This window comes from Sinocyclocheilus grahami, unplaced genomic scaffold (genome assembly GCF_001515645.1).
Source record: "Sinocyclocheilus grahami isolate Dianchi unplaced genomic scaffold, SAMN03320097.WGS_v1.1 scaffold126.1, whole genome shotgun sequence".
NCBI classification, from domain to species: domain Eukaryota; kingdom Metazoa; phylum Chordata; class Actinopteri; order Cypriniformes; family Cyprinidae; genus Sinocyclocheilus; species Sinocyclocheilus grahami.
Window position 1 is genome coordinate 677,947 of NW_015505305.1, and position 26,333 is coordinate 704,279.

Sequence of the window (26,333 nt, forward strand, 5' to 3'; positions counted from 1 at the left end):
CATGAACGGCTCGAATAGTTCCTGTATCAAATGAAAGCCCGCCTTCTGAAATACTAAATGTGCTGTGATTGGTTAGCTGGGCCAGTGTGTGTTGTGATTGGTTAGCTGGGCCAGTGTGTGCTGTGATTGGCAGCACTCGGCGCCTGGTCGGGAAATTTCATGCCCCTTACCATAGCCACCTGCGAGCTTCAGTGTAAATATTGCGTCAATATCAAATCAATTTGAGCACGATTTAAACCCGGATGATTGTAACCACTCTAAGTTCGTCTGCCTTGGGAAAGCTAGCGTGTCTCCGACATAGCACTCGTTGCCTTCTCTAGTGCAGCTCAACCAGGCCTCGTCCCATTTGTCGATATTTGTGAAATCACAAATCCCGGAAAATATGCGTTGTAGTCCAAACGAGTCGTTCGTTGTAGTTTTTGAAAAGTGATTTCTGTTAAATAAAATATCTCCTTTTGAAGTGGACTTTGAAGATCTTTTTTATGTTCAAACAGCAACATTACAGACTAACTAAAGATGAAAAAGTGAAAAAGCATAATAGGACTCCTTTAAAAAAATTAATAAAAAAAGAAGTAGTAGACACTGACCATTTCTTATTCTCAGAAGGCCTTTTTCAGCATTTGGTTCTGACTTAACTTTTTTGTTTCAGGAGGTTCTCAAAGTGAAAGTGACAGTAGTTGTATTTTCCTATAAAATTCCATTTTTGAATGACTATATTTGTAATTGGGTCAAAGTAATGAATTGTTTGCGCTATTGCTATCATTACAAGACTGCCAATTTTGTTTGCAGTCTAGTCATTGTCAGCTGCTAAATTCACTTTTCTAAATATACAGCTGAGTCCGGCTTACGAGCACACACACAAGTCAAAAGTAACTAATGCTGGTCAATAGATCCTCATTAAGTTAATACAGTTTATCCAGAGGAGTCCACTAATGTGTCTGAGATGTGATGCTGGTCTATGATTTCAGGATGTTAGTATTATTGTTTCAGGCAATCACACAAGTCCAGTAAGTCAACACCCAAATGCACTTAAGAACAGGATGAGGCTGCAGTGGTCTCTTTTCAACCCCCACCGCTGTGGATCAGTTATCTGCCTTAGGCCTTCAGCAAAACAGTAAAATATGAATCTTCAAAATGTAATTTGAATGTTTAAAAAAACTAGTAAAACACAAGGCAATCTAAAAATAATCAAATTGTTTTCCCTTTCTTTTGCCTGCATGTTGATAGCCACATGGTCACACATTAAAAATTTGTCAGCTGTTCACATGATGTTTGTTGTATACTAGCTGATGGGGCAGCTTACTTCAGAGGTGAAAATTCGGTGAGGCACTACAACAGTGGCCAACTGTTAAAAATATTGATATTTCTGGCATAAATTCAATTAGGTTTGATTTCTGAAAGGCATCGTGTAAACAGGCAGACTGGCATATTCCTGCCTTTACAGGAAAGTGAGCAGAGGAAACTGGGAAAAGGGCGAGCATGGAAGGCCAAATCAAATTTACAGCTGGACTAATGACATCTGACATCATTAAAAAAAAAAAAGTGGTGCTAGAAAACAAATCTTCACTGTTTGTGTTCTCCTGATCATGGCCACTGAATTATCTGCCTCTTTCAAATACAGTGATAAAATAGATATAATGCAATAACACCGAGAACACACAGAACTAGGACAGTGGGTCATGACACAGTTCAACACAAAGTAAAGCATAACTGACCTTGTAGACCTTCAGCGTTGCTTCATGCCTCTGGTTGGTCGCATGCAGTCTCAGCTTCTCCACACTGTTGCTGTAGTAGTCACAGGCGTTACACTTCAGGTGCACGGGGTTGCCGATGGCAATGCACTTGAGACGCCACTGGTTAGCTTTGCCACCTTCCTTGATGTGGGCCACCAGCTGATACTTCTGCATGTGCTTGTCGGTCTTGCAGTGGAGCTGGAAATTGGCCTTGAGCTGCGTGTTGTAGTTGCACAGCTTGCACTGGTAGATGTCTCCCATCACGGCCCTCCACTCCTCTTCCGGAAGCGATCGCTCCGCCGCCACGTGCCCGCTGAGGGCCTCCAGGCAGTCAGAGCTGAATTTGTTGCACACAGCGCACTGGAAGAGCTTCAGCAGCGGGTCATTGATGCAAGGTGACAGCTCCCCAGCAGAGAGGACGGACAGGTCATCACCCATTAGCTGACCACTCGCAAGATGCAGCTCGGCAGGCAGCTCATTATTTACTGCAGGGAGAGAGGGAGAGAGAGGGAGAGCACAGGGAGTATAAAAGGAGAAAAGTATGTTTTTTTTTAATTAAATGAAATTTAAAAAGAGCTAAGAGACTGGTGTAGGGCACCCATACAAAAGGATTTGATAATAAAAAAAGAGCCCCAGTAAGGAGTATGGCTTTTATAAAGCCTTAACTATAAAAAGCTATAATAGGATTGAATCAGGATCAATTACAATCATCCCTTTCAAGTTCTAAACTCCCTCATCAGATAGCTTTAATTACTCCTACCAGGGCATTCCTGAGTTTGTACTCAAGCATGTATTTTTTTCTTCTTCTCTCTTTAAAGACACAAAACTGATCAATATAAAATGAGCCTGCCTCAACAGTAGTTCTAAAAATTAAAATGCTAAAAAAACAGATCATCTTACATCTAATTGTAATTTAGTCCTTTGATCTATGCACTTTTAGATGCAAACTAGATCATTTTTCATACCCTCAACCCCCTGGAACAAAAAGCTTTGAATTTAATAATTACACAAGATCAAGACAAGGTACAAATATAGCATTTTGTTAGACAAGAGTTTCTGAGTTGCTGGATGAAAGACTGTTTTTTGTGGAAACAATATTTCTTGACAGGCTAATGTATATGTGCCAGTCTATACTATGTATTGAGGTAAAGATCCATGAGATGAATGCATAAGGGTGTCGGCTTTCAGAAACAGATGCATAAAGGCTGTGTTTGGTCTTGATTGACAAAGTGAAAGAATAAAACTGCTGCTGTTGTGTGTAGGCAATCTGCTCACTACAATCCATGTTAAGATGAGGTTTTTCTGGGTGGAGAAAAGGTCTAAACTTAAGAAAATTAGGAAACAGATTCTCACATAGCAGCTCAAATCACAAAACAGGTCGAGAGCAGGAAACAATAATGACAGGAGTAATAAGACCAGAGTCAGTGAAGGAGGAAGAGAACAAAAGAAAGTGAGTGACAAGCATATCCAAGGGAAAACTACTCACTGTGACCGGGAGCCAGAACTGCGGCAGTGCTAGGGTCAAGCTGGAAGGGGTTGATCATCATCTGTGGGTCTGAAGGGTTCTCCAGTTTCATACCGGAAAGCCCGATGTTCTGGGCCAGGTAGTACTGGTAGAGCTCCGCCTCGGCCGGCGCCAAGCCCAGATGCAAGTTGTGCTGGATCTGCTTCATGTTCTGCTGAAGAAGCATCATGTTGTGCATGTGTTTCTCACTTGTCATGTGAATGCGCAAATTGCGAGCCACATTGGTCTCATAGTCGCAGACCTCGCATCGCCACATGGGTTTCTGTTTGGGCTTGGAGGGTGAAGGTGTGCCACACCCGCTCAGACTGGCATTCGCCACAGGAGCAGTGTGGTTGTAGATGGCTTCCGTTCCTCCATTCTGCAGCGTCTGCACATTGTTGAGGTGCTTATCCGACTGCATGTGTATGCTAAGGTTGCCTTTGGTGGTTGTGGAGTAATTGCACACCTCACAGCGGAAAGGTTTGTAGCCGCACGTGTAGCTCTCACCTCGGGCAAGTCGAGGGTGAGGCTGGCCCGTGCAGCAATAGACACAAGAGTCTCCAGACTCTGGGTGCTTCTCCTTCATGTGAGCATCTAGGGTCTGCTGGTACTTGTAGTGCCAATTGCATTTGGGGCATTTGAGCGTCTTACAGGAGTTCCGTGAGTGCATCATGGTCATATGACCACCAAGTGAACGCGAAGAACCTAAGACAGTGTCACACTTGGGGCATTCGATTCCACTTCCAGGAGAGCACTCTCCTGGGCCAGGGGTGCCAGGGGTGTTGGGCGTGGCAGCATGCTGGTGCAGTGGGCCTGGGCTTTCGTCATCTCGTCGTGTCATGTCAAGAGGAAGAGATGGCGGACTGCCATCCCCGCTGCCATTGGAGTCGCAGCCGTCTTTGCTGCCTCCACTCATAGAGTCATTGCTGTAGTCCAAGCTGGCAGCAGCTTGCTTTGTCTTCTCTAGGTCATTGGCAACAGTCACAGAGGAAGTAGTACCCCTTTCAGTAAATTTTAGCACACTGGACGATAAAGGAGAAATGCTTTGGTTTAAGAAAGGGAAATCTTTGCTACTGGTACCTTCCCCAAGTTCACAAACACCATCGTCGTCGAGCTCGTTCAAAAATATGTCTTCGTCCTCCACAGCATCGGCCCCATCTCTGGGCTCGCTTTTGATGGGGACCTCACCATTCGCATGCAAAGTGCTAATGTCCTTCTGCCGTTCACAGTTGCTTTCCTGATCCCTGCACCCAGCCCCTGGTGACGAGCGCTGGAGAGACATGGAGCCGACGGGGGACTTGAGCGCCGAGGTGGCCACAACCCCGAGGTTCAGTTCAGCCTTTGGCATCTGGGCACTCCTGGGCGACTGGTCTGCAGAAGATGCCAAACTGGCACTTCCTTTCAGGAAGGCGAAACCAGCCTGCAGGGAATCACCGTTTTCCATGTGAAAGGTGTTCCACAGGCTGTGAATGCCTGGATCAGGGCCCATGAAGTTTGCAGTAGAAAAGTGTGGTAACACAGAATTGTTTTTTTTTGGTTCCAGAAAGCTTATAAGAGGTTCTTTGTCTTTACCAATGCCCTGTATTATGGCAGAGACATATTTATTACTAAGGAGCTTTTGCTCCTGCTCACTGAGGGTCATCCGATGATCATGCACAGCATGGGTTACAAATGACCTACTATAACCAAAAGACAACTTGCACAAGAAACACATCAGAATAGGTTTCCTTTTCCCATCACTAATGCAACCATCAAATTTAGACAAGTCCACATTGTTTGGAACATCTTTGGACACACAGGAGTTTTTGGCTGCGCCATCAATGGTAAGATAGTCTTTATCACTCTTGTGTCGGAGATCGTAGACACGGAAAGTGTGCAACACAGGACCATCTCCTGCTAATGCTGAGGTATTTGGGAAAGCCTGGTCGGCCATAAATGGTTTCCCGAGGGATGAAGCGATGTGAAAGGTATTGATCACTTGTGGATAAAAGGACATGGGGGCTGTGGCCGACTGCTCAGTCTTGTCCCCAGCACCAGTTTGGGAGTTTGAAAACAGTGCTGGAGAGAAGAGGCTTTTAACCCCTGACTGGGCATTCTGGCCACCTTCTTTGGAGTCCTCAAGAATAAAAGCTGAGCCATCTGGCTGGTAAACTATCTCTCCTGTCAGGTTCTCTACATCGCTGTCCTCAAGGTCGCTGACCTCGCTCTCATTCTCGTCCTTCAGAAGAGGAAGGCGAGCATTCGGGCAGTGGTGCTCCATGTATTTTTGTAAACTCAAGAAGGAAGTGGCACATTCGTTGCAGGGGATCTCTTTAGTGGCTGCACCTATCGCATTCTCCGCGCTCAATGCCGATGCGATCTCTCGACGGCTCTCCTCCGTCCTCAGGTTGTCATCCGCAGGGCTGTTTTCTTTGTCAGGCTCCATCCCAGGGACTTTCTCTGGCACCTCATTATCAAGATGTGTCGTCTCACGTAGCTTTGATATCTGCTGCCCATTTTCCTGCCTTGAGAGAGAAGGGGAATCACAAGTTTCCATGGTAATCGCTACATGGGGATCTCATTTCATCCAGCCTGTCAGGGACCTGCGTAAATAAAAAAACAAAAGAGAGCAAAGACATATTAGAATGTGCATAATGATGGTGCACCTGATCTTCAGCATGTGCTGTCCTTGATGATATAGAGAGCATTCCTGCACTGAAATTACTCGTGAATTACCTCAAAAATGAGCAGCGGAGGTCTACCTAGAAAAAAACCTGTATGATTTTTAAATGTACAGACAGACACTCCATTGATTTTAGCAGAGGCTAACGAGTTTTTAATTGTTAAAAGAGGTTTAAGTATGTGCAGCACTCCCCTTAAAATCAAACCACTACCACACAAAAGTTTCTGAGAGCCCCTTTATCATTGCAACATAATTACAATAAGCAAAGAAAAGGGGGATGGACCACCACATTCAAATCATTACAACTTTGTCAGAGAGAGGCGGTATCTCTTTGGTTCCTATGTTACTCAGTAAATCAGTTTACTCCAAATCTTCCCTCTGAGAGATGCCCCAGTAGGTATCTAACAAGCCCTGATTAAGCAGCCATCCAAATTCTAACCCACGCTTTGGCCTTTCTGACAATCACCTCAAACTCAAATTAATATTTAGCACACCCAGTCCAGTCACCCTGGGAGGGCCATCTCGCAATTTCTTTTCACTTTTTTTGTTTTTCATTTTTCATCCTTGGCAGCTCACAAAAACCCAAGCACATAAAGCACACCATTTGAAAAACAATCGAGATGTTATCTATCCTGGATGGCTGCCCATCTCCAAACCGTCACTGCCTCAATCAGGGTCTCTCCTGGCTTTCACAAATCATATGTGCACCTTGCTGATGAAAACACTTCAATCATATATATATATATTTTTTTTTTGTTTGTTTGTTTTTGGACCACAGACAATTTATTCTGTGTTTAGGCTGGCAATGCAAATTCAAAGACTGGGGCTAAGCTTGGACGCTGAAATAGAGTTGGATCCAAAGCGTATGTGCCTACCATGCCCAGACTCGGCGAATGAGGCCCGGCGAGCAAACAGAAACCCAGCTGCTCCAAATTTTCAGGGTGATATCAGTGTGTGCAGAAGAGGTAGAGATTTGTAGTGAAGGCCAACAATGACGGGTTTGCAACTGCTGTGCTTTCAATTAAAATGAAATACACTCAAGACAGAGCCAGAATTTTAAAACAGCAGCCCTGTCTGCTGCGCCAGGCTTTATTTTCTCATTATTCTCAAGAATACAGGAAATCTGATAATAACTTATTGAACACAATGCAATTTGGAAAAGCACTTTTTTTTCCAAATGGAAACGAGGCTAAAGATGATGCAAAATTAAACAACAATTACAGACATGCCCTCTCCACCTAGCTATGTTCAAATCACTTTTTTTGCAGATTCATTGGGGATTAATTTAAATGAAGCTCTGGCTTAATACGTTTGGGATATCATATGAATATTATGCACAGAAATTATACATTTTACTATTCAAATCAAGTATAATCTCAATAGCTAACACGAGGAAACACACAGAAATAAAGAATAAGGATACTTCTGCTAGAAAATGAAGATAAGCTAGCCAATCACATTAATGAAATGAAAATTAAATTGTATAATAAACAATTGGTGGGGGTGATCTGCACAATGCACTGCTGTGAAAATAAAGACTTGAGATTGCTCTCAAATGCCCTGAGAGCAAAACTGCACAGCATTTAGTGCAAAATTAGCACCTATTAGAATTAGCTTCACACAAGAAAAGAAAAAGGTGTGTATGTGTGCAGTGGCGAAGTGGGGCGGGGGGTCATTTATGCAAGCGAAGAGTAATGTACGTCTCCAAAAACACACGTTTGGCAGAGAAGCGAGAGCTAGATTACAGTATTCTCCTGTGATAATTTCTGCATCTCCTGGTGTAAGATCACAGAGCCAGCAGCTGTGCCTCCAGGGCCTGTGGGCGCTGGTTGAGTGTGTGAGGCGCACACAACATTCCAGCGACATTAACACAAAACCCACTGCACATCATAAAACAAGCAATCTTCACAAAACACACACTCTCCCTCACGTGTCTACCTTGTCAGCGGCTGCCTGTGATTTGTTTCTGTTTGAATTCAGCCTTTAAAAAGTATCAAATACAATATGGAAGCTGTAATTATACAACCGGCTTCCTCATTCTTTTTTCTTTCTTTCAGGTAGCAGAAAAATAGAATTTATGCAGAGATTTTGTGAGCAACTGTGCGTGTTTGTTGCTTTCCTTCGGATCCTTAACACAGCATCAGTTAATGCGGGTCCGGACATAAAACGCACAGTTTGAGATGAATTATGCATTTCTTGACACTTGAAGTGCTGAGAGAGATGCCTCCTCTGGATTTGCCTGTGTCTCTACATTCTTGGCTATGCATGTGAATCATTACATGCCTATGAATTATAAAGCAAGGCACAAAAGAGCTAAACAGCTCAGAGCTACGCTTGTTTTGATAGGAGGCAAGTATCCGGGGATGCTGAGAGCACCTCTAGCTTTCATATTGATATTTCGCATCAGAAGACATTTAATTGACAATCAGCCTGGTAACTTAGTGTGCCCATCAATTTCTTCTCACAAAAATAAATATATAAATCACTGTTTGCTACAGCAAGTCACTGCATATTATCCAGACATCCTCAAGTGCTCAAGATGCCTGACAAGAAGGACTTCGAAAAAATCACATGCAGGCATCTTTCTTCAAACCAGCTACAGAAAAGTCAATCTCAATTGTTAACATACTCTCTTTTCCACCCAAAAGACAGAAACTAGTCTTAAGTATGTACTTTGCTTTTAAAAGGGGCTCTGTTCTTTTTGACTGCATTTTTCCTCTGTTAACACCTTTTTCTATACACCATTCTACAATTCCTCCAATGTGTTGTAACTTAACTGTGAAACAGCTTTTCTCTCTTGTCTTATATTCCCTCCTTCTATTCGGTCTAAAAAGCAAAGGCTACAAAAAAAAAAAGAAAAAAAACTAAGCTCTTTTTCTTGGAACTGAAAGAACACTCTCTCAAAACAATGAGGACAGATCTCATTGCATGGAAATGGCTCCCGTTCCCATTAGAAGAAAAAGATGGCAAACAGTGTTTCTACCTCTGTTTTTTAATTAAGATTGTCTCGGCTTCTCTCTCGGTTCTCTGTGGAGACGCTGCCTGTGAAGTGATTAAAAAGAATGTGATCTGATCAAGAGACAGGAATAATGGAGTAGGAATGCTAGGTTTACCCGAGTGCTAAGACTCCCCCTGATCCAACCAACCCGCCTCCAAAGAAAAAGGATTTCACTCACCCTTTCTTCCCTAAATAGTTTTTCAGGTCGACCTTTTTTTTTTTTGAGACATAGACAACCGTTAAACGTTAGCGTGCAAATATGTGTCACGCGTTACTGAAGTGGAACTGCAATATGAGTGCGAAAGAAAAAAGCAGGAAAAATAGGTAAAACGCCTCCAAATTATATCCGATTTAGGAAAGGTCACCCCAGCCTTTGCTGGGACTTTTCTCAACACCAAATCCTCTATCAAAATGTCATAGTGAGTTAGGGAAAGACAAAGGAGAGTCACAGCATGCAAACTGCACATATATCTAATCCTAACAAAGGCATGAATGGGCCTTCACAAGTCTAATTATACTTGTTTATTTGTTTCCATGCAGAAAGAAGAACTGATGAAAAATCCATCAAAGTGGTATTATCCAAACATCAAGAGCTTCTCTGGCCTCCAAGGACACCGGGAGGCTTAATTCTTTCTTGTTTAAGTCCAAAAAAAGAGAGAGAATTGCAAAGGGGAGAGAAAAGGAGTGTGGGGGGGGTTTGCATGACCCTTTTTTCACAAAGGCTTTTCACGACCCCGTCGATGCCCAGAGGTGTAACAGTAGAAGCAGGATATCTCCCCTGTGCCATAACCACATTTAAGGGCCTCATTTTCAATACGCAACATATCATTACTGTTGGGTGTGGCAAATCCACATCAGCAAAAGACATCTATTTAGCTGTTGTACAAATTACCTTTCTGTGGCTGGCGTTTAACAAAAGAGTCAAACAATCTGAAGCACAAAACAAGTTAACAAGTTATTTTTAAATCTTTAAAATTTTATAATACTAAAAATTAAAAAACATATGACATGACATGAGTTTTACATACAAAATTACTTCAAATAGACCCTTTAAATGAGAGGCAAAAAAAGAGTGCCTGGGTTTATACGGCTCCCTCTCTCATTCGAAAACTTTTAACAGGAGAGGCTGGTATCAAAGGGAAACATAATCTACATAGCTAATGTCTTTTCTCAATTCAAAGCAGAGAAGGCTGCAATTTCTCCTCGCTGGCAATCTGGAAACACTCTGGAGTTAATTACGCCTGATTCGAAATGAACCTCACAAACAAAGGCCAGTCTATGTCCAGACTATTATACTGCATTAACCGACTTTAAGCTTCCTGCGGATCATTCCGAGGCTCTTCCATTACCCTCCCCTACCATCCCGACACGGAGAGAAAATGCCTGCACACCCCGGATTAATGAAAAGGAGCGTAAAAAGAATGTGTGACGACCTCTCCCGACACAGTGCAAACTTTCAGTCCAAGTCACCGAAAAAAGGGGAGAAGGTAATTAAGTTTGAAAGAAAAGGTCCTCACGACAAACAATGAGGCTGTGTCTCTGGAGGAACGCAGGGGGGTGAAAAAAATCATTAACATTCTTTTTCAACTGAGAAAAAGAGAAGGAGGGGAAAGGGGAACGTATGCTGGCAGGTTCCCCACTAGTCTTCCTCTTTAGCCTTTTTTTCACCCCACATCTGGTTTCACATCTTCTCTTGTGCCCGTGTCCACGTGACACAGCAGATCATCTCTTTAACCCCACCTCTCTCTCTCTCTCTCTCTCTCTCTCTCACTTCAGCTTTGCAAAGTTAACTTCGACAGTTAACTTGGAGAGCGTCGTAGAGACAACCACGCACATTGCCCACCTGAGACCCATCAGGCATACAGTATTTGCCGTGTGTTTTTTGCTAAGAGAAATAAGCCAGATGCAAATCAATGCGTTGCCCCTGGTGAGTCTTACGGCTTAATTAGTAAAGCAGATATGCTGTTTCCTCTTTATAGTAATGACACAAACATGTACAGGCACTGACACAGAATATGACTAAACACGCACCGACTCACTAGAAACACACATTTCTCAGAGGAGGCACTGACTAAAATTAGAGTCGTTTTCTCTGATTCACTGGCTTGACGTGAATTCATCTCGTGATCTTTCTGCTGTCCGCACAAGTACGAGTGATGAATATGTTTGCTTTCTGCTTTTTTTTATATCTCTTCACGGGGATAAAAAAAAACCTTTGTGTATGTGTTGTGTGTGTGTTTTTTTCCCGTTCTTGACAACAAAAGCAGAGAATCTAATTGTAGCTTTGCCAGTCCGTGTTCAGTAATCACCCTCTTTGTCTAGTTTTTGCCAAGCAGGATTAGAGTTAAAATGATGACTGACTAATCCCTTGATTTCACTGTGCTAAATAAATATTAATCTACTGGTCAAACATGTTCTTGTGGAGTACAATACATACAATATGAAAGCGCTTACCAGTTACATAAATCGTAGTTTTACGCACATCTGTTTGAAAGCACTGCCCCTTCCAGTACATAAAAAAAATAAAGCACAATTAAAAAAGGTCAAGCCTGCAATCGAAGTTGTCAGAATGAGTGACGCTCACATAATCTTGCTTCAAACAAATCAAACACATACTTTGTGTTTGTTGCTTGCAAATAAAGCCTACAAATATTAGGGCTGTGCAATTAATCGAAAAACAGTTTCGATTTCGGCCTCCAACGATTATGAAAATACAGTAATCGAGATAAAACGATTATTGTGGCCCATTCCGGCCCCTTTTCCAGCACTGCGCATTCGTTCCTCCATAAAAGCCCAATTTCACGTGCAAATCAGTAAAATCATGTAACGTGACTTTTGCAAAATGGGACATGCTTGATTTATAGAAGTATATTTATTCATGTTTTTAAAAGCATGAAAGAGAACTTGTGCTGCTCCTCAGGAAGATATATGCGCTTAGAGACGGAACAGAACACGGACATGTAAAGTCATCTTTTAGCTCAAGGTGTGCGCCTAAACGGTCAAATACAGGCAAAAATGCGGCGCTTAGTGATTATTTATGTATACCTTCGTCGGTCAAGTAATAAATGAACGTAAAGAGTTGAGAATTAAAATACGCGTGTAACGGAAAATTGTGTGGCTCTTAAAGTGGCAGTGGGCTATTTACCTGCTGCGACTGTGTGCTTAATATTAATCAAACAACAAAAGACAAATTCAAAATCACACACTGCTCTTGAGTGAAGGACTTTTGTAACTTTAATAAGAAACAAAAAAAGTTTAATTCTTACAGTGAAGACTATGCTGTTTTATTTTACATTTGATTATTAATTTCTGTAGTAGGCTGTAAACTGCTTGAGACTTGCATAAAAAACATTAAAGCACAGTTTGTTTCATTTGTATCTATTTATTCTATTGTATTTGTCCTTTGCTTTTTTATTACTGACAGTTTATTATTTTCAATAATTTTGAGGACTTTTTGTTTATTTATTTGAAATTCCGCTGGTCTCTACAACGTAGATGTCATAGCAACCTTATTTACTGGAAATATATATTTGATATAAATCACTAGCTTTAAATAAATCACTCATATAATGTTTTGGTTATATGGCCCCCTCATAATCGTGTTAAATAATCGTGATTACAATGCTGACCAAAATAATCGTGATCATGATTTTTGCCATAATTGAGCATCCCTAACAAATATGGCTTACATAGCAAAGGCAGAGGTGAGGACCAAACACACACACACACACACAAAAGTGAAACAGGCCACATATTTCACCTTTAAAAAACACATGGGAGGGGGTGAATTCACCGTTTAACAAGCCATCTAAAAATATACCCTGTTAAGCCTGTCAGACAGGTGTTATATTTCTACGGTCGTTCTCCGTTAACTAACTTTAACCTGATGAATGTTTTGACACGCTACCATGTGGGCCGGGAGCGGTAAGCAGGCGCCATTTGGAACGAGAGCCTGTTTTTTGTCCACAGATTTTGACCTTTCCGTGCTGTCATTTTCCCCAAGAAACAATAAAAGTTTAAAGTTCAAGCTGCTCAGTAAAGACAGAGCATCCAGCCTGCCGGTCCTGTAATTATCTAGTATTATAAACATAATCACAGGTCAGGTATCCCTGCATGCATTCCAGCACCACTAGCTATGCGCTAACCCGAGCGCTCTTCACGCAGGAATTTCACAAAACATGTCAAACAATCTATTAAAGCATGAATTACTGCTAACTAAGTTCTCCCGTGCAGGCCTTAATGCCTTTATATGGCAGCACGAGAGATCATGCTCCAGATCTGCCTAATTTCTGGAGCCAGAGAATTACTAATTAACTTAAGGTTTGAGCCTATATTTAATTAGAGAGCTCTCCAAATGAACTTTAGACCAAAGGCATTTGCTTTTTAAACAAACTCTGTTCTGACAGCTGTTGCGAGTTTACCCTTGTATGCCCACAAAAAAAACATTTATTTTCAGAGCCATCATGGGGTCATTATTTCTTTAAGAAGGAACTGGAGTATTCTGCTTGAAAAGTGTACACTTTAATTGGATTTCACTCCAAACAAACAACTGTCAGATGTAATTAGAATGAGCTGAAATTAGGGCCACAATATTCCATTATCAAATAAACGGAATGCCACGCAAACTCCCGATTCAATTTTCAAAGTTAATTTCGACGAATCTGGCAGTCACGTCGCTCTGTCTGCTTCCTACAATCACCAGACAAAATGACGCACGTAGTAAAATGATTAATCCTTTTTTTGACTCATTAAAAAAAATCATTAATTTAATGGCATATTATAAGGGAGCCAAAAATTGTTTCTCTCTCAGATGAAAAGGGCAAGAGACCGAAAAAATATCTGTGAGCAGTGCTAATGAAGAGAAACATTAAAAGAGTCTGTGGTTATTGCCACTTACGCCATTTGAAAGCCTATATGGGCCGCTTTGGCCCAGCTGTAACATTATCAGCGCGCTGCAGCGGGGAAGGCCACATTGTGTTATGCTTTTCAGATCACTAAGGCCTCAACAAGACACTGGGGGTATTTTAAGGTCAATGACAACCTAGAAGAGAAAACAAGCTCTGGATCAGCATAACCGCCAACTAATTAAAGCAAAGAAAACACATTATACCTACAGCTTTGAATGGTAATAGTCAGGGGGAAGAATGATTTGTTTTGCTATCAAATGCCATGCAGTAATAAGCATAAAGCTGTGGTGAGGGAGTGTTTTGATATGCAAAGCCCAGATGCAAGCGCATGAAATGGCACATATACGTTTGTTTCAACAAATCTCAGACACTCACAGGAATTAAATAGAAAATAATCTGTGCTTTCTCAAATATTCGTCTAGCCCCCATCCATCGTCAGATTTAACAGCCCTCCGGTCCGACGTTCATATGCATCGCTTGATCTTTGCAAAGGCTTCTGATTTGATTTTATATGAAACACCCCAAAGGACATCAATTTTCCTTAATGGTTTTTTCATACGCTTTCCATAGGTCTTTTTTATTACACTTTCTTTGATTATCCATAACTTAAATGGTTATGGGCACGGCAACCAGGGCTCCCTACTGTCTCCATATAAAACAAAGAAATCTCCCCAAAAAAACGAGGACAAGGTGAGGCAGAAAATCGTTGCTTTTTCAAAAGCCCAAAATACAGATGACTCCATTATCTTTTTACACTCGGCTCAATGCAATACTTTGTCCTTTTCATTTCGTGACCATGATTTTCTAACGTGAACTCCGCGAACTGCGCATTTAATCTAGTTCTGTCACTACACGTCATTAAAACTAAAAAGACGACGACCCATGCCGGGACCTCGAGTGCCCACACAAAACCAGCCTTCAGTCCGTGCCACTCATCTGCACTGATGGAAAGTCTAACCCCCTTTAAAGCAAATAATTAAAGATGATTCCAACGCACATGCCACACCAGAGCGAGACAGGATATGAGAAGTCTAGTATTAACCAAATACTTCTTCGGGGACTTCTCTTGCTCAGCCTCTGGACTAACACAAACACTGGGCCAGTGTCATGTCTGGACACATACACACAGGTGGAACAGCCATGTTAATATCCTCATCACAGGGCCAGATGAACTAAGCGGCATGAATATTCATGAGGGCAGGCTCTCATTTATCTGTTTACATAAGGCACTACCGGTCATACATATTCAATTATGGTCTCATCCCTCTCTTGATGACTAATCATGGGCTTATTATCCAGCTGAGATCGGCAACGAGGGTGCGTACGATTTTTAAGTGTGCATCTGTCTGAATGGAGCTCCTATAAAGTTTAATCTACATATGGAGGGAGATACAGGAAGAGGAAGTGACTGTTAAGCTCAAACTTTGGCCAAATAATGGTACTTGGACATGAAAAAAGGTGCTTCATAACAGCTGTGGCAATATGTCAATCCCTCTGTATGATATTCAATGCACACTTGGTTACTGTTAGCATTGCTGTGATCTAAAGCAGTGTTTCCCAACCGGGATGCCATCTGTCGAGAGCAGGGGTGCCGTGTAAAAAATAATTTTTTAATATTTTTAAATTGCTAAAATGTTCAAAAAAAGCATCTATTATATAATATCCATTTCTGATGTCGCCAATAATTAGAGATGCACCGAAATTTCGGCTGCCGAAAATTAGTTCACCGCTCAGGTTTCACATTCCCATGGTGTTTAACGCTCTGCGTATTATCCCACTCTATGCTTGTGCGCTCCACTCGTATACCGTTCATGCGAATCGGAACAGCACAGTCCACTGAAAAATTGAGCCGACAGGAAACATCGATGTAGTACAGTATTGTTTCTGTCTGCAATAGCCCTACTGTGTTGTAACATGGTGTGGTATATGTGCAACTCTGGTAACGCTGCCCTCTCATTCATTGATCTGCTAACCGCTATGTTATGCTCGCGTGTTCTGATAATAATAGCTTTCTAGGACTAAACATTATTTGGATAATTGGTAAAAAAAAAAAAAAAATTAATATTTTAACCCTACTGTTAGACCTACCTGAAAAACTAAAAAGCAATTTATTTAATTCGAAGGCCTGTCGTTATTTTTTATTTGTGCTATCATTATTAATTTATTTATTTGTTCTTATTTTATTACTGACTGCTTACTTGTCATTTTTTATTCAATTCAAAGTTTGAAATCAAGTTTGAAATCTCGTGCTACTGCACCAAAATTACCCCACTGTAAAATAAAAATTTGAGTGAGCAAACATTTGTGAGATAGCTAGTTATAATGGTAATTAAATAATGTTTACATATGTATAAAAGCCTACATTAAAATCTGTCATATAAATTAGCCTACTGATTGCCACCTTTGATGGACAACATTTTTTAATAATATTAAAAATATCTGTATGACATTATATTCTGCAGTTCGTCCCTGTTGTACCGAATATCTATACTTTTCAAATTATCATATTGAAGGTAGAAATTCAAATACTGTGACAAAATTTATTTTTTAGGGTGCCACAAAAGTTTGTTAAAATTTCCAAAGGGTGCCGCGACTAAAAAAAGGTTGGGAAACACTGATCTAAAGAGACAAATCTTCACAAGAGATTATTTCGTCGCACTGTATCTCAGCTGCTTTGAAACACGAGACAGACGTTATGTCAATTGCTAATACATAATATTACAATGGATTAAATATATTTTTACTTAAAACTCTCAGTCTCACAGAGAAGAACAGCTTATTTTTACATGCCACATGGTCAAAAAATATCATATAGCGTGTACCTTTTAAAATTTTCACTAATTGTCTCAGCAACAATGACTACACTTGTACCTGAAAACTTGTGAAGTCAAAACGCCACCAGTGCGCTCACCAACAGCTGCATTTGCATAAGCTAAATGTCCTGTTCTTCTTCTTCTTCTTTAACCTGAATTGTTGCTTAAATTTTTTTTACAATATTTGGTCTATTCTGCTCATTTCCATACATGACTGCTTTTTCCAGTCAAATGCCTAAACAAATTAAACTGACTGCTTTAGTAAGATTTGTCCCCCCCCCCTCCCTCTTTTTTTAAATATCCATCACGAAAAACCAAAGAAGGCCTGAGAATACGAAGGGGAAAAATCCCCTTCTCCGATGAGACGCAAGCTGACAGTAAAAGTAATGTAATCCTGACTGGCAGAAGACCAAGAGCAACAAAAACATTTAGATAACTGTGCTCAAAAATGAAAGTTCTCAATGAGGACAAAAATTACATTTCCTCCCGATAACAAGTCCTTCTCATAACAACCCTTAAGATTGTTTGAAATGCCCATGTCCTCATCGGTCATGTGTTCTCACACATTGGGGGGAACGGCGTGTAAGTCGCGGAAGAGGAAGAGACGTTTTAACTACATCCAAGCTGCGGAGTAAGGAGAGCACATCTCAAGGGCCGGTGGGGGGCGTAAAGGGGGACAATCCACAGCATACAAGTTTCACTTGGCAACCGGGCCCACATCAACATCTGGTTGAGCTTGTCAGTACACGCCTGATTCAACCAGACACTAAAACATGACTTGTCTAAATGCTAGCTTTTTTTTTTTTTTTAAATGAACAGACGTGAAGCATCATCCACGGTGTATCCTTTTCTTTAGTGCTGGGGTTAAAAAGACTGACATCGCCACCTTTCACAATCGACTCAAAGCTACTTGCTTTTCACCCCTGGAATGGTTGGAAAAAGAAACAGAAGAGAAAAGAAGAAGAATCGTTTTGTTCATGATAACCTGTGAGCACTTATCCTGGCTACAATTCTTTTCCCTTAATCATATGCATATGAAAGGATAGCTCTAGTCTATAAAAGGTCAGTGAAAGATGATCAAGGCCTCATAGAACACAACAAAACATGGAAAAAAATACGTCTCTGGCGGCAGCTCGCGTTCATTTAACAGATCGTGATGTCAGTGACGCTGAGATCACGGAAGCAGTGCTCACGTCACACTGGTACCTTCCCCCCAAAACAAGAAACTAGAGCTCGAACCAGACCGTCCTCCAAAACACCTCATCTATAATATATGAATGCTGTATTAAGCGTTTTATTTTTCACACATGCACAAGCACACACAAAAATTCAAGCATGGAATGTTTTAACAAAATGATTACAAACATATTCCAAGTGTTCTTGATCAAAACTGTTCCTGTTTATATTGAGGACTGTAAAAGAACAAAACGAAATAAAAAGTAAGTAGTACACACATTTCTAGCATTCAATCAAAACCTTTCCTGTTTAAATTGAGGACACTGGAGGAAAAAAGAAATCCCATCTCTGCTATTGTGCCTGAACACTACTGAATAAAGCATACGGGCTGCAATTTACCAGTTGAGAGACACCATTATCATACATATTACTTCACATGACAAAATCTGCAGGCATCTTGGGAGGCTTCAGGAATATGAAGCCTGTGCCTGTTGTCTCAAGTCCTCGACAAACATCTTTGGGGACAAGCGGGGCCTAGAAAGAAAGGACAAGGAGGCACCGTTTCCATCTCCCTTTCATCTAAGTCACTCAGTCAACCATTCAGTGCCCCATTCAAAGCCGCTGTGCATTATGCAAAAAAATGCTAATCCTTTTCCGATGCTTTTTACACTTGTACAAACCCTGCATTCCCTTTCCTGAAAAGCAATTATATCAGTTTACATTTCTGTCAAAAAACAGGATTACTTCAGGAGAACTAGCATTGCACCAGGCTTCCCCCATCTATAGCTGAAGGAAACTAGAGATTATCTGCGACAGTATTTTTTTTTCCTCCTCTTCCACTCTACTCAAAAAAGTGGAGAGGCCTTAAGAATGTGATTTAATTAGCCAACGGGAAAATAATAGATCTTTAGTTGCTGTGGAAACTCTTTCTGACCTGACCTTCTCTTTGCAAAAAGCCCCAAACAGAACCAGCCTCAGTCTGGTCTATTAATCAGAAACAAATTATGAAAGAATGTTGTCGGCCTGAATAATGCTGCCCATTCTGTGGTGAGCAACAGCCTTCGCTCTTGCTTTCATTGTCTTTGTGCGTTTGACAGCCCGACATGACGAATGAGATCAGGAAGACCCTGGATTTGCATATGCAAATTCCCACATGAGGGAAACGTGTCTAAACAAGTGTTATCGCGAGGCAGATTAAGTAAGCCATCGTGCTTTTGCTGTTTTTTGGGGGCCACCGCTGTAGTCAGGGCCATTAGTCAGCACAATTAACCCCATCTCCATGGCTACTAATGAAATTTCACCATGGTACGACTTAAATTAGATAGCTGGTTATGCGTTGCCACCATCCAACTCCAAAATCCATTATTTGCCCCAGGAACAATGAGCCGTTTGTGCTCAGCTGATCTCCACCAGCTGAACAAACCTCCGAGTTAACAATTTGCATATGTTAATAAAATTAAGTCCTAATTACATGAAACTTGTACATATTCAAATGCACTTTCCCTAGGCACTATGGAGCTTGAACCCTATCCAAGTGTTTAACCCTTCAGAAAGCCTCTAAGCAGGGGAGGCTCTTTCTGCCTCAGAAATGCCTCGGGGCTGACACAAAAAGGCCCCCCTTAATACATTAAGCCAGCTCCTGACTTCTCAGCTTTCCACCCACTGCTCTGCGGACCAGGGCAAGTACTGCATCCTCCAAACCAAATTCAATTGGGCCCACAACAAAAGCCCTATAGTTCCTCTAACAACAATGTGACAGTTTTCTCAATGCTATCTATGAGAAGTGCACACACAAACGTTATTAAACAGTTAATGTGCTCAGGAAACCACAACAAGCACTAGCAATTGAGTACATAAAATACAGAGCTAAAATAAATTGTTCTTGATGTAAAATTCAGAAGCATTTCTTCAAGAAAATGACAGCGGGAAAAAATGGACAATACCTTTTGTAACGACATTAAGCTTTTGAAATCGTAACAGATAGGGAATCTTAAAGGAAATCATACAGTCGCAGCAAGATTAAAAAAGCCTTTGTCCGGCACTACATACATTTTTTTCCCCTTCTGTGCCAGCGAAATTAAATTGGTCTGTTCAAAGGTTTAAGATGAGACCAAATGGAAAAAAAATGTTCTATCACATATGAAATTTATGCCGCTCTGTGAAGCGTAGCCTAGATGGTGCGAGATGAATAAAAAACAAACACCTAATGATAGACAGCAGAAAGCTCAGAGGACTATGATAATGTCAGGGTTAAAGAAAACAGAAAAAAAAATCTTTCCTGCTTCTTCTCAGTATTGCTGACCAACAACGAATTTCCACGACTGCAATGAAATAACAAGCTATGCTCCAGTGAATTGAAGCTCTTGGCGCTCTAAATGGTTCATATCACCACATTCGAAAATAGAAAACTGTATTTCCCTGTCTAACCCAGTACAAGGCCTTTACAGACATTTTTTTTATATTGCAGCTTTTTGGGGAGAAACTGATACCACTGTGGTGATCACTGGTCTTGTGATTTTCTTTTTTTTTATAAAGATGGATTCTGTCAAATTTGTGCATATATTATGTGTGTGTCTACATGCATGTGAATGCAAACATCAGCTTGTGTGTGTGTGTGAAAGCACGCTTAATAGATCCAGAAGCCTAGTGGTGTCATAAAATGACTGCATTTAAATGAACATTTCTAATTACATTATTGCAACCAAATGCACTGAACCCCATCTTTTCTAAACCTGTTGTGTCTTTCTGTAAGAGCAGATCTCAGACACAACCTTTTTAAATAAGATTTTTTCATCTAACAGTTGTCACACAGCAGCAAAAATGCTGAATGAAACTCATCCTTTTATTCTTTAATAGAAATACATTAATAGAATAATTCAAGCTGAAAAGTTTAATACGAAAATAGAGAAAACTATTACATACAAAACAACGTACAATGTACAACATAATAATGATAATAATAATAATGTTATTATTGTTACAAAAAAATCCAAATTAAAAAATAAAACAAAACAATCCAATAAAAAAAGATGCAATTCCGGTGCAATTCCAATTTGCAAACAAATCCAGGTATCCACAAAGGATCGTATTAATACAAAAAGCGTACAAATCCACAATGTCTAACATAGAAAAATCAAACGCAGCTAATTTAATACACAAGCAAGCAAACATGCTGCCAACGGTAAAAACAACTTGAAAATCCTGTCAATACGGAGATCCAGACAGTGAAAATCTGCTGGTTTAGAGAGCAGAGAGAGCGCAGACACACAGCGATACACACCGCGGCTCTGTGCTCTGCCTCCCCACTGCCTGTGTTTTTTCTGTGCTCTCAATGGAAGCGATCGATGCCCTTGTCACTGTCGTGTTCCAATCGGAGCCAAGACTCTGTCTCACACTCACCATCAACCCAAAAGCCAAGCGCTCACACACACGCCACGGTCTTCAATGCCAATGTTAACGTTTACCACAAAAAAAATTAATAAAAAAAAACTTCGAACTTTAAGAATCTACCGACCTTTCTATAAACTCGGGGACAATTCTCTCAGGAAAAACTGAAAGGAGAAGAGAAGGAAACTTACAGGCAAGACAGAAGACACAAGTAGTTTAAACACGGAATGGGCTTTCTAAAGAAAATAGGAATGATTTCGGTCCTTTTTATTCCGTTTTTTACGTCTGCCACAGACACGAAGGAGTCCGGGATATGGCAGAAGAGACAAGAGTTCAATCCTTCCTATCGTTACCATCATCCGAGCCGCAGCGTGGAGAGACTCTTACACGTTGCAGGTAACAGAAATATACGAAGGAGGATCTTTTAGTTATCTGAGGTGAACTGTGCAGCTTTTGAGTCTTTTTTGAGGAAAACACCGGTCCGGAGCGTCGTCGGGTCAAAACGTAGCCTTCGCGTTTCTTACTATTGCAGGGTATATTGGCAGTTCTCGACACGTTACCTTTTCGAGCAGCTATTTTATCAAATGTATGACTAGTATTGTTTGAGAAATAAGATTTGGTCAAATGTAAGGAAGCCCTGCTGTTGAGCGTTTGCTGTGATGAGGCGAGCCCAACTCCTGAGGCGAACACAACAGCCGCGAGCGTACAAATCGGTCCACTTTTTACTCCGTATCAGCGAATAACGGTATAAAATAGAGCGAAACTTGACATTTATGGCGGTTAGCTTTTAAAAGACACGAAATGGAGTCTGGAAAAGGTTTAGGGTAACGTAGATACGGTAGGACAACATCGCCTGACAGCTCGCGGCTGTTCGGCAAAAGGACTGTTTTACAAACTGAGAGGAAAATATTTAGGCTGGCATTTGTCTAAATTATATCACATAAAGCCATAATCCAACAGCGGATTAGCGCAGATTCGGCAGGACTAGTCGCGAAAGAAAATCAATAATCGACCTAAATTTAACACCAACTAACGTTACTCAATAAAAGTTGAAGAAGGGGAAAAAACTTACTTTCTTTCCCCGCAGTTCCCTCCGCTTCTTCTCTTGATATTTGCTTTTTCTGAAGAAAATCACATCCAATGGTAGCGCAAGTAGGAAACAAAAAGGATAAAAAGAAAAAAATGCAACAATAATCCTCCAACTTTATAGGAAAAAACGTAAATACTACAGTAAGAGTCGATCCTTTGGGTCCGGTTGTGTAAAAGATGTGTCGACGACTGCCTAGCAGTTTCAGTTGTGGAGGAGTAAGGGAAAGGAGGTAAGGAAATGAAAATCCGATATGTCTTTATTCTGCTAATTATTATCGTTTTAGCCCTGTTTAAAAAAATGGCTGATTAAGTTGAGTGCGCATGTCTTTGTGTGTCTATTCTCGATATGCACTCTGGGAATGAGAGAGAGAGAGGGGGGGGAGTGAGCGCGCGAGGGAGGGAGAGAGAGAGCGCGAGGCAGAAAGAGAGAGACGTAATTAGTGAGGTGATCAACAGTCTCCACATTGCAAATGACGCGCTGTTTCGACTTGGAGAGCCGAAGGGCTGTACGAGCCAGATTCCTAAAATGATCTAATAGGGGGAAATCTTTTTCGGTGGGCAAGACGTCCTGTAACGGCCTGGAACATTTTGTGGGACAATAAGAGATTTTTTTTTTTTTTTACTTTTTTTGAGTCATACCTGTGATCAAAGCCGTTTTATTATCATTTTTAATTGAATTAAAAACAAAAAAAAGACTACATGTTATAGTATGGCACTTTTGAAATGTTAAGTCTGCATGCTGTTATTAAAAAAAAGGCAATATATGATTTTGTTTGTAATGCAGTCGGCCTAAATATCTTGTACTTTTAGCAATGCTTCCTCTCTCTCTCTCTCTCTCTATATATATATAATTATTATTATTTTATTTATTGTAAAAGAAAATTACCCGAGACACTTCGATTTATGAAAATGTTCAGATTTTAAAAAGCAGAAATATGCATTTGGACACTATGTTGCAATAGCATCCGTTTGCATTGTAGGGAATAAATAAAAATAATAATAATAATAGAAAACAACACGACTAAAATGGCACTTTTTGCTATTCCTACAGTACAATAGCCTACTAAAAATAAAGAATGAAATGCAACGCAAATGAAGAGAAAACGTGAGAAAAACATGAATACTGTACAGGCGTCGCTTATTATAACCCGTTATCTGCGTGACACATGTAAAATGCCAATAGCTCAGCAGATTAAATGAACAAATCGTATCAGTTGTAAAGGCCATGTATTTAAAATGATTTTCAGTTAAGCTACTGTATTGTAGCCACTTGTATTGTAAGAGAATATGCAGATGTGAATATTATTTTGCTTTTATAAGAGATATTTAATGACACATTGTATGATACGCGTTGGTTTTGCAAACAAAAATTATATGTGACGTTAAATTAGATTCAAATAATAATTCGCAGAATATTTATCGATAAAACAGTGTTCAAAATAAACCGAAAAAGTACACTACTTGACAGTAAATGGGCCTCGGATTTAAAGCCCATAGTAGCCTACTGTAAAAGAGCCAGGCTTATGAAATTGACATCCTTCTATTTCACTCATCAGGCGTTTAGTTCATATTCAAACACGCATGCAAGTGCTCCGATTGATTATCCAGTTTGCATCTCCTAAAATGTCGCCATTGAAAGAAAATCCGACAAGATGTTAATCGTGAAGAAAATCAAAAGATCGGCTCTCCTTTATGAAAAAATCGAAGGGGGTGAATTGAGCGAGGCTCTGTTACCGGATCGCACGATAAGGATGCTACCAGAGCTGTGTTTGCAGTAAAACACGAGCCCTTGGATTGGCATGTCTACTGTGGGTCTTTGGATGGGCGAGAGGTGGTCAACAGAGGCGTTACTTCTTCACCCCCGATCCACTGTTTGTAGTCCTCGGGGGACTCATGCCTGCCAGACCCAAGTGCTGTTTCGGCAGGATGAACGAGAGAACAGAAACAAAACCGAGACGAGCTTCAGATTTTACCTTCATTTAAACGCAAAGCAAATGCGGCGGAGTAAAGGTTATTTATTTGCCAATGACGACTGTGTTTCTGCTGCTCACCGCGGAGGACTTTAAAACTATTGATTTAAAGGTCTCACCTCTTATGCAAGTAACGTTATACCTTGACGAATACATTTAGCGTAGTTATAAGAGTTTTGCTGTCTTTTGGGCTGTGAAATGGAGAAATTGGAAGCTGCGTGGCTGATTTAGTGCTTATCTTAGTCTGTCGTGTCCACCCTCGTACTTTCTGCTCTTCTTTCTCTCGGGCTATCTGACAAAAATCGCTTCATGTGTGTATCATTTCATCTTGAATTAATTGTGTAAGATTGTATCTTGTTGCAGCATGTTTTTGAAATGAACATATATTGAGATTTTTCCTTTTATTTTTGTTGTTTGGTAAAGCTAGCATGTAGTGTACAATGACTAGCATTTATCATTGGTGATTAGCTTATATTTGTTTCATGTATTTTTTCCGTGCATTTTCCTTATTTTCAGCTATATGGATATGTAAACAATATCACAGGCTTTGTTCGCTTTTTTTATGACATTTTAACATTAGTGTTATCTATGGGACGTATCAAAAACAGCATGAATATTGATTTAAGTGAAATGTCAATAAAGCAATCATCATACAATTCGCGACCTGTGATTTCTTATAATTGTCTTTCTAAAACGTACGATGTGTAACAATGACTTCAGGGTTTCTTTTTCGGTTCTTTGCTCGTACTGAATGAGTGAATGACTGTCCTGTCCCACAAATGAAAGGTTTGTCCAAACCGCCTGGCGCCCTCTGGGGTCTGAGAGGTCACGTTTTGACAGTAACTGACCCTTTGTAGCCTCATTAAACACTGTCCAAAATGCTTCGCTAACGGAGAATTAAATCCAATAAAAATTCTCAACGCTCTCTCTCTCTCTCTCTCTCTCTCTCACACACACACGCACACACACACACACACACCTCCAGAAAGTTTTCACTAGAATAGCCTATTTGTGGAAGGGAAAACTTCCGCGCAATATAAGAAACCGCTAACGGAGAATTAAATCCAATAAAAATTCTCAACGCTCTCTCTCTCTCTCTCTCTCTCTCTCACACACACACGCACACACACACACACCTCCAGAAAGTTTTCACTAGAATAGCCTATTTGTGGAAGGGAAAACTTCCGCGCAATATAAGAAGTAGTCGAACATGCATGATCAAAACGAAAATATCTAAATGTGTGTAAAACACAATTGATTAGCTATAAAATCACGTTTGCTGACACTTATTTGGTAAGGTCGGCATGGCAAAGCATTCAGAAAATTGATCACACTGTGAGTAAACAACAACAAAATTGCCAGAAAAGTAGGCTACAAACTACGCCACAAGATTATTTATTTCAAAGTCAAACGATACCTTTGTAATTTCCCCTAAAAGCCTAATCGTTTCAAACTTGTCCCACTCTGGAATCTCACAGTTCTCTCTTAAAAACAAGAAGAAAATGCTTAACATCCACCACCAATTTAAAAAAAAAAGAAAAGAAAAGAAAAAAATCTCCGTCATCTGTATCCGATCAGCTCTCTTTTGTCTTTTAAAAATGACAGTTAGCCTACACCAAAGCGACATATTGGACGTGCAATCTGTTTAAAACGTTATATTTATTTGAGCATTAGTCCTATATATTCCCATTTCTTGTTTATAAACGCCAGCTAAAAAGAAAATAAATCGCTTGTACCTTTGGTATAAAAGGGCATCCTGGTGTCCTCTGTCTCTCTGATGCTCCGCTTATAGCATATGGAAACTCTTTTGAAAATGCCTAGATTTGGCACATTGAAAAGAGCGGAGCGCGGTGATGCTCGAACACAAAATGGGAAATAAGTTGGGGATTGGGTGCAGCCTCCCTCAATGCGGACTTATCTAACTTTAATTTCATATACCGCAATGACATGTCATTCATGATTGGAGCAATTAGAACGTTCTTGCGATTTTCAAACAGAATATGAAGTGCCCCGCACAATGCTTTTGCGCGTTCTGTAGTTAATATTTTATTAATTTGCTTGTATGTACAACAAACAAATACAAGATTGCGTGAA

At 40.5% G+C, this 26,333-nt stretch overlaps 1 protein-coding gene across 4 annotated transcripts in view; it reads right to left on the reverse strand.

The window, feature by feature from the left end:
- The window catches only part of LOC107590192 (zinc finger homeobox protein 4-like), an 82,543-nt gene extending 56,530 nt beyond the window's left edge, over nt 1–26,013 (reverse strand). For 2 of the 4 annotated variants that reach the window (XM_016278824.1, XM_016278821.1), the window contains exons 1-3: nt 22,253–22,620; nt 3,220–5,819; nt 1,716–2,218 (exon numbers count right to left, since the gene is read on the reverse strand). In XM_016278824.1, the coding sequence (XP_016134310.1) occupies nt 1,716–2,218; nt 3,220–5,773 (3,057 nt within the window). In that variant the 5' untranslated portion in view covers nt 5,774–5,819; nt 22,253–22,620. Of the gene's footprint in view, nt 1–1,715; nt 2,219–3,219; nt 5,820–21,371; nt 21,403–22,252; nt 22,621–25,975 lie in introns of those variants that run through there. The other 2 variants (XM_016278822.1, XM_016278823.1) reach the window with 2 other exon arrangements.
- Nucleotides 26,014–26,333: the final 320 nt, after the last annotated feature.